This window comes from Bolinopsis microptera, chromosome 3 (assembly GCF_026151205.1).
Source record: "Bolinopsis microptera isolate Bmic1 chromosome 3, MBARI_Bmic_1.0, whole genome shotgun sequence".
Taxonomy (NCBI): domain Eukaryota; kingdom Metazoa; phylum Ctenophora; class Tentaculata; order Lobata; family Bolinopsidae; genus Bolinopsis; species Bolinopsis microptera.
The window spans coordinates 16,484,304-16,499,070 of NC_087074.1; the positions used below are offsets into that span (position 1 = coordinate 16,484,304).

At 38.4% G+C, this 14,767-nt stretch overlaps 5 protein-coding genes across 6 annotated transcripts in view; 1 reads left to right on the forward strand and 4 right to left on the reverse strand.

Moving 5' to 3' along the window:
- The window catches only part of LOC134812705 (POU domain, class 2, transcription factor 2-like), a 1,142,226-nt gene that overhangs the window by 257,520 nt on the left and 869,939 nt on the right, over nucleotides 1-14,767 (forward strand). The gene's annotated exons all lie outside the window — the stretch shown is intronic.
- Nucleotides 1-14,767, reverse strand: part of LOC134812970 (T-complex protein 1 subunit epsilon-like) — a 93,686-nt gene that overhangs the window by 51,552 nt on the left and 27,367 nt on the right. The gene's annotated exons all lie outside the window — the stretch shown is intronic.
- On the reverse strand, nucleotides 1,013-2,369 carry LOC134812985 (protein lifeguard 1-like). The gene has a single exon (XM_063820621.1). The coding sequence runs from the start codon at nucleotides 2,340-2,342 to the stop codon at nucleotides 1,605-1,607; it is 738 nt and encodes a 245-aa protein (XP_063676691.1). The 5' UTR covers nucleotides 2,343-2,369; the 3' UTR covers nucleotides 1,013-1,604.
- LOC134812686 (uncharacterized) lies at nucleotides 3,586-8,471 on the reverse strand. The gene is made up of 7 exons (XM_063820193.1): nucleotides 8,035-8,471; nucleotides 7,762-7,915; nucleotides 7,198-7,298; nucleotides 5,216-5,367; nucleotides 4,835-4,979; nucleotides 4,506-4,656; nucleotides 3,586-4,004 (listed from the first exon to the last, which is right to left on the reverse strand). Exons 1-7 carry the CDS (start codon nucleotides 8,461-8,463, stop codon nucleotides 3,913-3,915), a joined length of 1,224 nt encoding a protein of 407 aa, XP_063676263.1. The 5' UTR covers nucleotides 8,464-8,471; the 3' UTR covers nucleotides 3,586-3,912.
- LOC134812697 (heterogeneous nuclear ribonucleoprotein Q-like) lies at nucleotides 8,618-13,102 on the reverse strand. The gene is made up of 7 exons (XM_063820202.1): nucleotides 12,903-13,102; nucleotides 12,606-12,727; nucleotides 12,123-12,373; nucleotides 10,650-10,801; nucleotides 9,803-9,991; nucleotides 9,448-9,680; nucleotides 8,618-9,253 (listed from the first exon to the last, which is right to left on the reverse strand). The coding sequence occupies exons 1-7, from the start codon at nucleotides 13,083-13,085 to the stop codon at nucleotides 9,124-9,126; spliced, it is 1,260 nt and encodes a 419-aa protein (XP_063676272.1). The 5' UTR covers nucleotides 13,086-13,102; the 3' UTR covers nucleotides 8,618-9,123.

Below are 14,767 nucleotides of genomic sequence, written 5' to 3' on the forward strand. Positions count from 1 at the left end.
GTAGGCCTTACACTGTGCTTTCAGCAATACTCATAACCAAGTTACATATAATATCTTATAACCAAGTTACAATATATTATCTTATAACCAAGTTACAATATAATATCTTATAACCAAGTTACAATATAATATCTTATAACCAAGTTACAATATAATATCTTATAACCAAGTTACAATATAATATCTTATAACCAAGTTACAATATAATATCTTATAACCAAGTTACAATATAATATCTTATAACCAAGTTACAATATAATATCTTATAACCAAGTTACATATAATATCTTATAACCAAGTTAGAATATAATATCTTATAACCAAGTTACAATATAATATCTTATAACCAAGTTACAATATAATATCTTATAACCAAGTTACAATATAATATCTTATAACCAAGTTACAATATAATATCTTATAACCAAGTTACAATATAATATCTTATAACCAAGTTACAATACAATATCTTATAACCAAGTCCTTGGCATGGAAAGAGTGTTAGTCAGGAAGAGTACGGTCGAGCCTAATGAACAATCCCCGCTATCAGCCATACCAATCAGAGTCATCTCCAGTTATGGAAGTGACAATGACTTGGTGAATGTTGTCCAGAAATACGAAGGTCACTTGAGACGAACTCGTAGTTTTAGTGAAAGTGAGAGTCAGCAAGCCACAAACTCCACCACAGCACCGAAAGGAAAAAATAAACTGTTTCAGTTTGTGAAGAAAACGGGATCTACGCTCAGATCTCGCCTCGTTACATCTAAACAGCTTGCCTTAGGTGCTAAACATGGTAAAACTGAACCCTGTCACAGAAGAAACTGCAAGTGTTGTAAAATGATCATGAGTAAGGACTCCATCACATCAAATGGCAAAAAGATCAAATCAGCCCCTGGTTGTTGCAAGACCTATAACATCATCTACCTTGTACAGTGTTCGATTTGTAAGAAAAACTATGTGGGTAGGACTATTAATAGCTTGCATAAAAGGATGGACGCGGACGGACACAGGTCCAAATTTTATGAAATCGTTGATGGTAGAGCATTTGATATTACTAGTGATGAGTATAGCCTAGGAGTTCACTTGATTGACCACGGTTTAGGAGTACATACAGATTTTAATGAAACTTTTAGAACTTTTATTTTAGAGAATTGCAGTCCCAGTGCACTTGAAGTAAAAGAAAATAACTACATACATTTGCTTAATTCTCTTAGACCTTTTGGCCTTAATACTGTCAATCCCTTTGGATTACCTATATTCCATAAACCTTAATATGATCTTTTTACCTTTTTCGGATTCTTAATTTTGTAAAGGCTTGAGTTTCACTAACCTTTTAACATTTTTTAGGTTCAATGTCACTGGAGATGACTACAATCGAAATATATTTGGCAAGAATCTGAATGTTTTCGGTGTTGAAAGTTTAGTTTCTTAAATCCTGGAGTAGTCATTCGTGTCCCTGATATTTGGGTTAATTCCAACTCTCCAAGTTACAATATAATATCTTCTAACCAAGTTACAATATAATATCTTCTAACCAAGTTACAATATAATATCTTCTAACCAAGTTACAATATAATATCTTCTAACCAAGTTACAATATCCAATCACTGATTACCCCCGCCACACAGCACCAGCACATAAGAGAACAGCATTATGATATCCACGTACAAGTTGAGTGCAGCAAACACATACTCCTCCGGATCCAGCTGCACTGTTTTACCTGACATCATTATCTGTGTGTCCACCACTATGTATATACTGATCAGACAGGCTCCTAGGGTAGCGTACACTAGGTAGAGTACTCTGGAGTGGAGGAGCACCACCAAGATTACAAATACCAGGAGGGAGATGCTCACACAGAACAGAATTCCTGTTAGAATTGTGAAGTCGTACTTTGTCTGGAACGCGAATATGGTGAGTGCGATGACGATGCCAAGAGTAGTTGCTATGGCGACGAGGACGATGAATGGTTTAGAGTAGCTAGCTGTGATACCCAGAGCGAATGAGAATATAAGAGTCATTACAACCAGGAATATAGCGTTCTGAGGGTAAGATCTCCTCAGAGACTCATTACATATCAGAACTATCATGAGGACAATAGCTGATAACCACAGAACTACAAACACTAACAGAGCCACTCTGGTCTGGCCCCAGGTTCTCAACACAGGTATTGTGGTGAAGGCTATGATAACAGTGAATGTTAACGTTAACATGGCTATAAGGATAGCATATACCTTGCGGATAAAGCCCCTCCTGACACTTTGGTCATCAAAAGCAGTTGAGGCACCGGAGATAACCAAGTTACTCTCCTCATCGTAGTGTCCCCCCTGCAACTGTGTCATGTGGTCATGTGTGGAACATGTGTGGGACTAGCTTAGGGGGAGGGAGTATTGTTAGAATGTCAACATTGTTAGAATGTTAACTATGTTAGAATGTTAACTATGTTATCGTTAGAATGTTAACATTGTTATCGTTAGAATGTTAACAACTTTAAGAAAAGGACGAAGGCGGCAATACTGTTGAATAACTTTTCAAATGTTTCAAGTTTGAATTTTGACAACAATTGGAACAGTTCCTGATAAACAAAGAATAAGTATTTTGATAAATTGTTGAGTTTCACTCAGGGATCGACCGGGGACGAAATTTAGCCGGGGCCGGGACAAAGTTGAATCAGCCGGGGCCGGGATTAACCGGGATTTTGAAATGTTGCCAAGGCCGGGCCGGGATTGGCTAAAATATGCCGGGGCCGGGATTTTTTAGTCTAATTTTGAAAATTTTTGAAAGTTTTCGGAAACTCGTATCAATGTGAGCTAGCTTCAAGGTCAACCTAGAAGGCAGCTACACAATATTTAAAGGATGAGGAACGATTATTTCTCTTTAATAGTTGAATGTAACTCAGAAAGGCTTTCTTGTAGCCGGACATAGATATTTCGGACACTGAAGGCTTCAGTGTCCGAAATATCTATGTCCGGCTACAAGAAAGCCTTTCTGAGTCTGAAGCTGACACCGGAAACGAGTAGTCATCTGTGATCTGATGACTATCATCATCATCGGCATTGAGTCGGCCTCACTCTCTACTGTTTTTTGCTCTTGAACTAAATTGTTTGACGTTTGTACTAACTTATATGAAAGAAAACGGTACACGAACACATGACTTTACTCGAACTTTTTAATCAACCTCGAACTTTTTAATCAACATTAATATTTTACATTCTTTGTAAATTCAAAGTTGAAATTTTCTGAATATCAACTGGAATGATGTCACGCCATGTATTTATATTTTTCACTCGATCTCATGTTACGAAAATTTTTGTGTTTAATTTAAGTCAAAAAATCAAGATAAATTCTGATAATCTATCGGTTTCAATTGAGGCAGAAAATACGAGAAATCCCGGCAAAATCCCGGCACAAAATTGACAAAAAGCCGGAGGCCGGGATTGGGGGCCTCTGGCCGGGGCCGGGATTTTGAAAATTGTTTTGCCGGGGCCGGGGCCGGGGAAAAAGCACAAATCCCGGCCGTATCCGGGGCCGGGGCCGGGATCCCGGTCGATCACTGGACTTTCACTGCAGAAATATTCAGTTTTTGTGAGTAGTCAATAAAATTCATCTTCGTTGGGAAATAAGAAAATAAAATTGAATTAAAATTACTGAACATACTAAAAATTAAAATTTTCAAAATACATATTTTACAAATGTTTGATAGGTACTGCAGCAATAACTTGGGCGGACGTAGTCTCAATATGTTAATATGAAGGTAGTTCAGGTGCCCCAAAACCAAACGAAAAACTGTGGTCAAATGCAAATAATTTATGATAGAACCGAAAATTACACGAATTGAGTTTAAATTAAAATTATCAAACTAATGGTAAACTTTTCTAACTAATTAAGAGAACACCAAACTTGTACACAAAGTTACGGTTTGACTTTGAAGTTAGTGTAGAGAAGGAAGGACTCTTCTGGCCCTGGTATCGCCAACTCAAGAGAATCTTCGGGTCCAATAGATACTGAAACAGAAACTGTGATTAAGAAACTGCAACAGAAACTGTGATTAAGAGACTGAAACAGAAATTGTAATTAAGAGGTCTACCAACGCGACGACCAACATGTCAAAGTGAACTATATTCTCAACTATTAAAATTGTACTGAACTCTGAAGTGCTGACATGTTGCAAGAAAACTAGGTAAATAAGAAGGGGATCATGAGAATAAGAACACATTTACACCTTCTTATCTCGTCATCTGCCCGTTAAGATAACCAAATACAGTAAAACCTCGATTTACCGCGGAGTTTGGGGAAAGGTAGAAGGCACGGTAAATCGGGGTTTTGATTGTGATGATTGTTTACATTTATAAATGAACATATAAATATGTTCATTTCAATCTAGGAAATGGCCGCAGTAAATCAGGGTTTGCAGTAAATCGGGGCGCGGTAAATCAGGGTTTGCAGTAAATCGGGGCGCGGTAAATCAGGGTTTCACTGTACAGCTCTGATGACAGAAGACTAACCGATATCACCAGGTTGCATGGTGTAGATATTAGGTTTATTCTGAGGACAGTCCAGGTCCCTGACAGTGATGGTGGAAGTGCCTATCACTTGTGCTAACCACGTGAAACCGTACTCTTGGTCACGCTGTCCGTCCTGATCGTACAGTCTTACCTAAGGGTAATGTAGAATAGTAAAATGTAATCTTTTTCACTTTCACTTTCACTTTCACTTTCACCTTTAATTTATTTTCACTGAGAGAAATGGGAAATTACGAAAATCACAACATAGTTGTTTTTCTTGAAGCGAAATCTCAAATAGCGGTCCGTCATAAATAACTTTGTGGACTTACAGTTACTTTGGCTGAAGTACCCTTCGGTATACCCTTGGCGGTAATGGCTTTTACACTTTGCAGTGATTCAATGTGGGGATCTAGGAAGATGGGTCGCTTGGTCAGACCTCTCAGAATCTTGTTACTTGGTCTTGTGCACCCGTCCCTGGCAACAGTTCGGTGAGTACATGTGAAAACATTATAACATTATAACATTATAACATTATAACATTATAACATTATAACATTATAACATTACCAATAATTGTCAAATGTTGAATTATTTATTGTCAAAAATAAAAATGATCTAACTAAAGAAGTCTTACTAAAATTTAGTTTAAATATCGAGAAGGTAATATTTAATCAAGTCGTTATTCAATATTATATCAATAAAACACTCACATAAAGATGAGATGAAGGGGGGTTCCATCTTCCTTGGCAAGTTGCCCATCTATAAGAGCCCTGAGGGGGTCACGCGAACAGTCAGGTCCGGCCTGAGCATCACCCATGTAGTTCACACACGGGTAGTTCTTATCCGGGTTAACTGATAATATCTGGAATGGAGAAAAAAGGTTGTGATTACGAAATTTTGATACGTGTTAGGATGGATGAAGCAAAATACTTTGCCAAGTACATAATTTAATTTAACTTTGCCGTGTACATAATTCAATTTTTCACGACCGAAAGAGTAAGCTTAAAGTCTTTGATTGTCATTTAAAATTAAAGAAGGCTCAAATTCCCTGTACTGTTCAATTTGTGCACCTCAGAGGCCACAGAACTGACCGACTCATTGAAGTTCCTAAGAACAAACACCTCCTATCTAGCTATCTCTGTTTCACAGTTGAATGATACCAATAAACAGATGGCTACATCATGTGAAGTGTGAACATCATAGATACCTCTCATAAACTCACAGTGGGCACAGTAAATATATTTTATTGTGTTGAAACAGGTTCCTGGTTCATTATTAGTATTTTAGAGATAAATACCACAGATACAAACGCTAGATTTAGTTTGGTGCTGCATATCCAGGAGCTCCCAACCGGAAATGCGCTAACAAGATCAGTAAACTCTTAAACAATGCCCTCCATAACAACTATCAAATTAGAGAAGCATAACCGGAACCTTCTTCCTTATAAAGGTAACAACTTTGCCACTTCTCCTCATCAAACCACATCTTCATTACTTCTCATTGCATTTGTTAGAGATGAAGCTGTTTTGCCTGATACTCCTGGTGTGTTTGTCTGGAGTCTCCTCATTCGGACTCGGTTATGAGGAGGATGAGGGAAGTCTCCAGGGTTGTGCGTGTGAAGGTGCAACTGAGCCTGCTGATAAACTTCAGTGCTGTTGGAGTCTTTCTAGAATCATCAGAACTCTTCGCCGAGAAAGTAAGTTTCTAGATTTAAAGTATTAGATTTTAAACAATCGGAGACATAAAAGATTGGTCATTCCATCGCTTTAAAGATTTTCCATGAAATCTCCTAGATAAAGAATTCACATTTCACACAGTTTGACATTAATCTATTATCAGGCCTTCATTTCGTCTGCACTGCAACTGTAGTGGACCTATTAGCCTACCTCGGACTTAGAAACAAGTACTCGTACAGATACAAAGTATATAAAGCTCAGAGATACATCTGCAAAGATTTTATACCAACAACAGCTCCCCCAACATTACCACCGACTACACCCCCTGCACCAACAACAACACCTCCAGCTCCTACAACGACCCCTCCTGCACCAACAACAACACCTCCAGCTCCTACAACTACCCCTCCTGCACCAACAACAACACCTCCGAAACCAACTACCACTCCACCAACGCTGCGACCTGAGACGACCACCCCACCCCAACCCACTACCACTACTGTCCCAACAACTCAACCTCCCACTCCGACCAAACCTACTCCTTTCTTATTATAAAACACAGTTTTAAGATAAAGATGGTAAAATTTCCGGCAATTCAACAACTTTGTTTTATTTTGTCTCACAAAATTATTATTTTTCGCCCCTTTAACTCTCTAGAAAATAACCAGTTAGAATATTCTGCTGGGATCCGTTTAAGCCCCCCCCCCCCCCCCCCCTCTTATAAGCCCCCGGCCCCTATAGGATTAGTACACTAGGTTTAAGCCCCCACCCCCCCCCCCCCCCCCCAGGATTAGTACACTAAATTTAAGCTCCCCCTGCCCCCTTCCATATAATATTAGTACACTAAGTTAAAGCCCCCCCCCCTTTCCCTATAAGATTAGTACACTAAGTTAAAGCCCCCGGCCCCTATAGGATTAGTACACTAAGTTAAAGCCCCCCCCCCCCCCCCCCTATAGGATTAGTACACTATGTTAAAACCTCCCCCCCTATAGGATTAGTAAGAAGTAGTGACTAACCTTGTGAAGGTCGTCCAGTGTGAAGTTAGCCCTGATACTCCAACCCTCTTGTGCTTCATTGAGAACGAGAGGCAAAGGGAACTTCTTACTGTTAAATATACCTGAGAAATACCATGATCACGTGACCCGGGATTTAGAAGTTAAAAGATAACAATAGATAATAAGTTATTTTAAATGCTTGTGTAGCAGCTGTTCTCAATGATGTATTTTACAAAACTTACCATTGTAAGAGGAAGCATAAGAATGCTGTGTATTTTACAAAACTTACCATTGTAAGAGGAAGCTGTGTATTTTACAAAACTTACCAGTGTAAGAGGAAGCTGTGTATTTTACAAAACTTACCAGTGTAAGAGGAAGCTGTGTATTTTACAAAACTCACCAGTGTAAGAGGAAGCTGTGTATTTTACAAAACTTACCAGTGTAAGAGGAAGCTGTGTATTTTACTAAACTTACCAGTGTAAGAGGAAGCTGTGTATTTTACAAAACTCACCAGTGTAAGAGGAAGCTGTGTATTTTACAAAACTTACCAGTGTAAGAGGAAGCTGTGTATTTTACTAAACTTACCAGTGTAAGAGGAAGCATAAGAAAATGTAAGTTCTCTGGCAGCGTTCTCACAATCAATCTCTGGAGCATCATTAGGGTGAGTGAAGAAGTAGTAAGGGTTGTCAAGGTAACACTCTCGATTGAATAACACATTCCAATCAAACCAACCAAGACACTGAAAAACTTGTCATTAAATACTTATGTCAATTATATCTTTAAACTTATAATTTAAAATACACCCTATCCAACGACACCCTATCCAACAACAGATTGAAACTTCAAGCAACAACTCACACTAAGCTGCCAGTGTCTCAGCAGGGCAGACATCTCAAACTGCCAGGGCTGATAATCCTGGTACCCCCTCCTGGCCCTGAACTCGTTCACCACCACGAACCCCAACAAGCCCAACACCACCACCAACACCACCACTCTCAGCTTGTTCCTCCTCAGCAGCTCTATTGTTCTCTGTATAGTGTCTAGGATAATGGTCTCCAGAGGGATGTCCTGAGCTAGGAACAGGGAGATCAGTTCGTCCTGGCGGTCACGTGATATTCCGGATAACTCAGATTGTTGGAGGAAATCTTCAAATCCTTCCTTTGTGTATACTAGTTCAGGTGGGGAGTTGTTGGTGTTACCAGCGTTACCAGCGTTACCAGCGTTACCAGGGTTACCAGCTAGGCTGTCCTCAGGTTCATCATCAGAGGTAGTATATGGCTCTGACATGGCTATGGTATTCTATAGTTAATAAAACTACGTCTTGTTGATAATCTATAACTGGTGGAAAATTAGAACTTAATTAAATTTACTGTTGACAAGAAAACTGTTTGCAGGATACGATAAAGCAAGTTCACATTTTACAAATTCAGTAAAACTCTGATTGTATCATGATTTAAATAAAAATAAGCCGCAGCACGCTGCACTGAAAATTTAATTATTATATATCAGTCATTCTGACTTGAAAACAAAGATTTATGCCAACTCGCATTTGAACAGGAAAAATACAGATATTTCAGAATATCTGAAAATAATATAATTCATTCGTACAACCTTTTAAGTTCAACCATGAACATGATCATATTACTGCTTTCAATAGATTAATAAAATATAACTCTAATAGTATGAATAAAAATGTGCATAATTAATTGTTCACACCACAGCTGTTCGTGTAAGATTATCTTTTTATTTTAATATTTTTAAGTTTGCATCTTTAATTGCTGCTTTTCATATGACCAAATTCTGTCAATAATATAAAATAAATAAAATCGTAAGCACATAAATTTAGCATTGATGACGGAAAATGAAAGCTCACAACTCCAACACAGTACACACACATATAATATTGATTAATTAACTTATCAATTACTTAATTCTAGTTTATATTGTCTACCACCAGTTGCCTCCAGCGTTACCGCCCACCTGGTCCGCTACGTTAGGATCCAACCACTTCTCTTCCGCTTTTCTCTCCTCATTTGGTTTCCTTCTTTTCGTCATCCACACCCCTGAACCTCCTCCCCTGATCACAGTAATTATAGTTATAATTACTATTAATTAGCGCTCAGTATTTATTTACCCTAATTATCTTTTAACATAAATCTGATCAGTAAAAGTAAATCCAGCTTAAATATTGGCGGTTATGAGGCCGAGGAAAATACAAACAGACAAACAGACTGAAAGACACAAGCTCCCAGGTGACAAGCAATAACGCACCTGCCTCTACCAGCCCCGCTGTAGTTGTCATAGTAACCACCACCACCTCCTCCGTACATATCGTACCCGTAGTCGTACCCGTCCATATCACCCCCACCGTACGTAGGGTCCCCGTAGTAATCAAAGTTGGGATAGTAACCACCGCCTCCCCGACCTCCTCGGTAACCACCACGACCTCCACGTGATTTCCTCTTTTTGGCGGGAAGTCTCGGCTTGGCAAACGATATTTCAATCTGGTAAAGTAGGACGTGAGGAAATGAATATTTTGCCTTAATCCAATGTCAGGGCATATAATCAGATATATCTTTAGTCAACTGAAATCAATAACTCTAGTACTAAGCAGATGTTAAATAACCTCTGCTCCATTTAGTGTTTTTTCAGCGGTCTCCTTCGCCTTCACAGCCTCCTCCCTAGTGCTAAGATGCACAAACGCGTAGTCCCTTATCTTCTGAACCTTCTCCACTGTTCCAAACTCTCCAAACTTCTCTTTGATCATCTCCTCTGTTGTTTCATCTGTTACGGGGGCTATGTGCAGAGACTTGACCTGGTGAGAATATTCATCACTTTTATGGTTAATTAACTGCAGTAAATTCACACATAACAAAGTTAAACCCCCGGCGCTAGCACTCAACTATATTTAGTACAGAAAATATTGGGTATAATCAAAATATAACTTACACGTGTTATTAATAATGACCATTTTAGTACAGTAGTACTAAATTACAGTGCACAGGTAAACCACTTTACTCCAGGTAATAACAATTTCACTACAACATGTTAAGATATTACGCGACTATTGCTACCCAGTAGGTACTAACTATTGCTACCCAGTAGGTACTAACTATTGCTACCCAGTAGGTACTAACTATTGCTACCCAGTAGGTACTAACTACTGCTACCCAGTAGGTACTAACTATTGCTACCCAGTAGGTACTAACTATTGCTACCCAGTAGGTACTAACTATTGCTACCCAGTAGGTACTAACTACTGCTACCCAGTAGGTACTAACTATTGCTACCCAGTAGGTACTAACTATTGCTACCCAGTAGGTACTAACTATTGCTACCCAGTAGGTACTAACTATTGCTACCCAGTAGGTACTAACTATTGCTACCCAGTAGGTACTAACTATTGCTACCCAGTAGGTACTAACTATTGCTACCCAGTAGGTACTAACTATTGCTACCCAGTAGGTACTAACCGAATCAGGATCCGGCTCACTGTACCCTTGTTGAACATCAGCCCAGTCCACATTACGAATTTGTCTCCCAAAAAGAATCTTACGGTCGGTTGCACACTGACGTCTTATGTCTACAGCTGTCTTGTGATCGGCAAAATCAACAAACGCATACCCTGTACGAGTGGAGTGTTATATTTTTACAACATTTACCTGCTTTTTATAACTTATAACTTAACTTTAAAACTTAACTTTGACATGCTTTATAACTTTTATACGTGAAATAAGGGGTCATTTATTTCAGATATCAGATCGAGATTGGTAAAATAATCCAGTGATGTCTGAAATTGAATGAAATTATGATTATAAAACATGGTTACTTTGAAAAAATATTATGATAACGACTCGACAATTATCATAAAAGTAAAATTAAATTCTGTCAGTGATTCGCGATGTCCAGTATCCATTTCAATTGCAAAACTCAGAAGAGTAATGAGGGGAGGCAAAGGTGCAAACATTGATAAACTCCACAGTTTCAAACAACCAACAATCCCACAAACCAACCCTTGCCTCTAAAGAATCACGAGGAAGTGTTTGCAATTTTATGGATCACCTGGTCGCAAATATGAAAGTTTGGTTACTATGACAACTCTTGAAATTTGGCTAAGTAGAGTGGGTAGTAGAGGGCAGGTGTTCTGAAATCTCACGAGCATATCATCAGATAGTTTGATAAAGGAGTAATGTTTACTTTAGTACCCTTCTCTTCTCAGCGAAATTTTAGACTTAAATATTTCAGATTATACCTATGATGTGTATTCTACTCTTTGTACCAAATTACGCCCCACACTCAGAGAAGCTGCTGAAAATGCTTTTCTTTAGACCTCGAATCTTCTTGAAGACGTCCATATGGGGACTCTTATCGTTGACCTGTTCATTTTCATACAACATCAGGATTTATGGTTGTACTTCACAAAAATTTAATTGAATAGCAAGAGAAATAATCAGGGATTCTTGAAAGCCATGCTTGACTATTATGATCATTACATTGTATAACCATGAAATTTGAGTCGTTGCCATCGGACATAACAACATTGGGCAAGATGGTGTCCGGTTACAGGTTACGATTATGCACATTTCATATGCACAATATTGTTATAATAGTATTAAATTGTAACTTTTATGGGGGCTGAAAGAACACGATAAGGGGTCGTTCACACTTTACATATTACGTTATTTTTGGCCAAACTCCCCCCTCCGTTATCAGTTTTATACATATTAGCTATTGTGTTAAAATTGCACTAGCGTAATGATTTAGCAACCCCACTCTCCCCCTGGTCTCAGTGATATATGAACGACCCCTAAAATAATATTAACATTGAAAATTATGAAAGTAAACTTATTAGTTAATCTTCGATATAATTGTTTACTATAGAAACCCAATAAAAGCAATAAAATCAACAACGACAAGACATGAACTCTCAAAAACGTGACACAAACCTCGATTATGGCTAGGTTCATTAAGATCTTGCTGAACAAATACACTCTTGACCCCTGTGAAGAGTATCTGCAACTCATTCAGCAACTCTTCCTGTGTTTTCTCTTTGTGTATGTTTCCCATGTACAGCCTCTTGTTGCCCTCAGATTTAGACACGGCTATGTTAACACCTGCTCTGATCTCGTGGCCATTTAGTTCTGTTATAGCTGTAGCAGCGTGTTCTGGTGTCAGGTAACACAGAAAGGCATATCCCCTGAATATATTATTATCAATATCATAGTATTGTTAATTTGATTGGCGTTAAGAGGAACAGAACAGTCACTTGACCTCAGGTGCCAAGTGACAACACTATAGTCATTTTGTAAAGTTTTGATGATGCCAAGTCACTAAGAATGATCTGTTGACCTTTAAAATCTGTTATATAAATTAACTACAGAAAGTTTAGATAAACTATGAATTGATTTAAGTGAGACTTTAATACATACCGGCTATTTGTAGAGGGAAGTCTCTCCATTATCAACCGCATGACATAAATTTTACCAATCTTCTCAAAAACTGGGATAATTTCGTCTTCCTTCATCTCAGGGGGCAGGCGACCAATAAAGACCTATATAAGACAGAATTAGAATGACAAATCAGTTGGCTGTGTGATTAATTTTCAACACAAAAAGACAGCAATGGAGTGGAATGTGACAGAGGAATATTTCATAAGTCTGCCAGAGCAGATTCAAGAATTGAACAATTTACAGTAAACAAAATATATAAATATAAAATATCAATACCTGACACTCCTCCTTAGGTTCATCTCCTGTGAAGTCTGGTGGAGGACCTCCGTAAACACGGCTGGACGGGAATACTTCAAGTTTATAACCAGTGCGGCCTAACAGCTCCTGTATAGCATCTGAATGAGGACACTCTTCAGTTTCAGTCTTCTCATTTTCATCATTTGCTTCATTCTCGTCCATATCTACCTGATTAAAATTAATTATGAGGGTCGTTCACATATTAGGCTTACATAATCAGCCGAGGGGGGGGGGGGGGTGTCCAAGGGTTAAAAACTGTCCAAAAAGTGATTAAGTAATATGTGAACGAACCCCAATGTAATTTTTTCTTTGTTTCAAGTTCCACAAAGCGCAGTATTTTATTAATCATTATTAAGTCTTTTTAGATCACTAGAATAATCAAGGTATTCAAACGATATACCAGAGGCAGCTGTTGTGGATGCCATACAAATTATTATCTGGTGCTTGAAAAAAGAAATGGCATTTGGAAATATCTCGATATAAAACTTGTTATTTTACTCGTTCGAACGTAAGCGCTGAGCGCAAGTATGACCTTTGTTTTTTGATTGAAATAAATTTTCGTGCACATACAGAATGAATGGTTAATAATTTAATATATACTAGCAGGAACCTGTATAACCCAAAAATGCCTACACACAACCCTATAATAACTCACGTAATTCATAATTCATGTCAGAATTGCACATAAATTTTAGAGTTTACAGATATGGGTCAAAGTTCAAACTAAGATTCCCTTAAATTTTTGGGATGATGATTAATCACTCTACACTCGACTGTCACATGAATTCTTCAACCCGTTCTCTAGCTGGCCCTGAACGACTATTCAAAACCCTGACCCTCTAATCTGATCACAACCCTAACCCTAACCCAATCCTTAACAAAAGCATATGCTGAAACCCTAACCCTAACGAGAAATTAGACTAACTTCCTTATACGGTCATATCACGTGATCGAGACAGTTTTTTGCCAATATCTCGCCAAGGGAGCATTTTAACCCTATGTCATGGGGGGGGGGGGGGGGGGGGGGGGTGATTCGGAATCAGCGTCCGAAAATACATCGATCGAAGTTGGTTTCAAATGTAGGGGGCCCTTTTAGAACAATCTCGAAGATAGACTGTAAAGTGATTTAGCATGCTCGAAATTTTTGTAAAAGTTTGTAGAGTACATGTTGTTCACTTAATTTTGTATAGTGAAAAAACTGGTGGGTTAGCCACTGTAGCACTCCAGCTAAAGTGCAGTACACAGTCAACAGTAGAGGATCTATGATCAGATTTTGTAGGTTTAGAAACCTACCAGGCCCAGGACGCGCGCCGAGTTGAACTCGTCGACGGTCCTATTATATATGGAACAGATATTTTACGAGTATCACCCGTTAAATCAGATCGAGCAGTCAGTCTGGACTTAATATTTTGTCACTTCAAATAAAGTGCAGTAAGTCTATAACAATTTGATCCCATTTGTATTGATTGAGTTTATATGTTATATCAACTGAATTTACCTGAGGAATTTACCTGAGAACCCCAGGCTATTATGTTCATTAACATACGAATATAGATTTGGCGGAATGACAGGCTGAGCGCGGCCCAGTAACAACTGAATAAAAATGATATACTCAATAGGCATAGGAGATGAAATTCTTGAAAAATTACAATTCTATTTTACTTATCTACGGGGAACAATAGCATATATACATAAAGCCTTTTTGCATCTAGTAACGCGTTGTAGGTTTATGACCTACGATTAACATCCGTTGCAATCAAATATTAAACCGTCGACAAGTTCATCTTGGCGCGCGCGTCTTTGTAGACGCGCGCGCCAAGATGGACTTGTCGTTGTATCACGTG

What these genes read in the sequence shown, in the direction of transcription:
- LOC134812985 (XM_063820621.1), bottom strand. Translation starts at nt 2,342, where the DNA reads ATGACACAGTTGCAGGGGGGACACTACGATGAGGAGAGTAACTTGGTT.
- LOC134812686 (XM_063820193.1), bottom strand. Translation starts at nt 8,463, where the DNA reads ATGTCAGAGCCATATACTACCTCTGATGATGAACCTGAGGACAGCCTA. An exon ending in TGAGACACTGGCAGCTTAGT is followed by an intron (nt 7,916 to 8,034) that starts GTGAGTTGTTGC and finishes CAAGTTTTTCAG; the next exon opens with TGTCTTGGTTGGTTTGATTG. An exon ending in TTATGCTTCCTCTTACACTG is followed by an intron (nt 7,299 to 7,761) that starts GTAAGTTTAGTA and finishes GGTATTTCTCAG; the next exon opens with GTATATTTAACAGTAAGAAG.
- LOC134812697 (XM_063820202.1), bottom strand. Translation starts at nt 13,085, where the DNA reads ATGGACGAGAATGAAGCAAATGATGAAAATGAGAAGACTGAAACTGAA. An exon ending in AACCTAAGGAGGAGTGTCAG is followed by an intron (nt 12,728 to 12,902) that starts GTATTGATATTT and finishes TGTCTTATATAG; the next exon opens with GTCTTTATTGGTCGCCTGCC. An exon ending in AAACACTAAATGGAGCAGAG is followed by an intron (nt 9,681 to 9,802) that starts GTTATTTAACAT and finishes CTACTTTACCAG; the next exon opens with ATTGAAATATCGTTTGCCAA.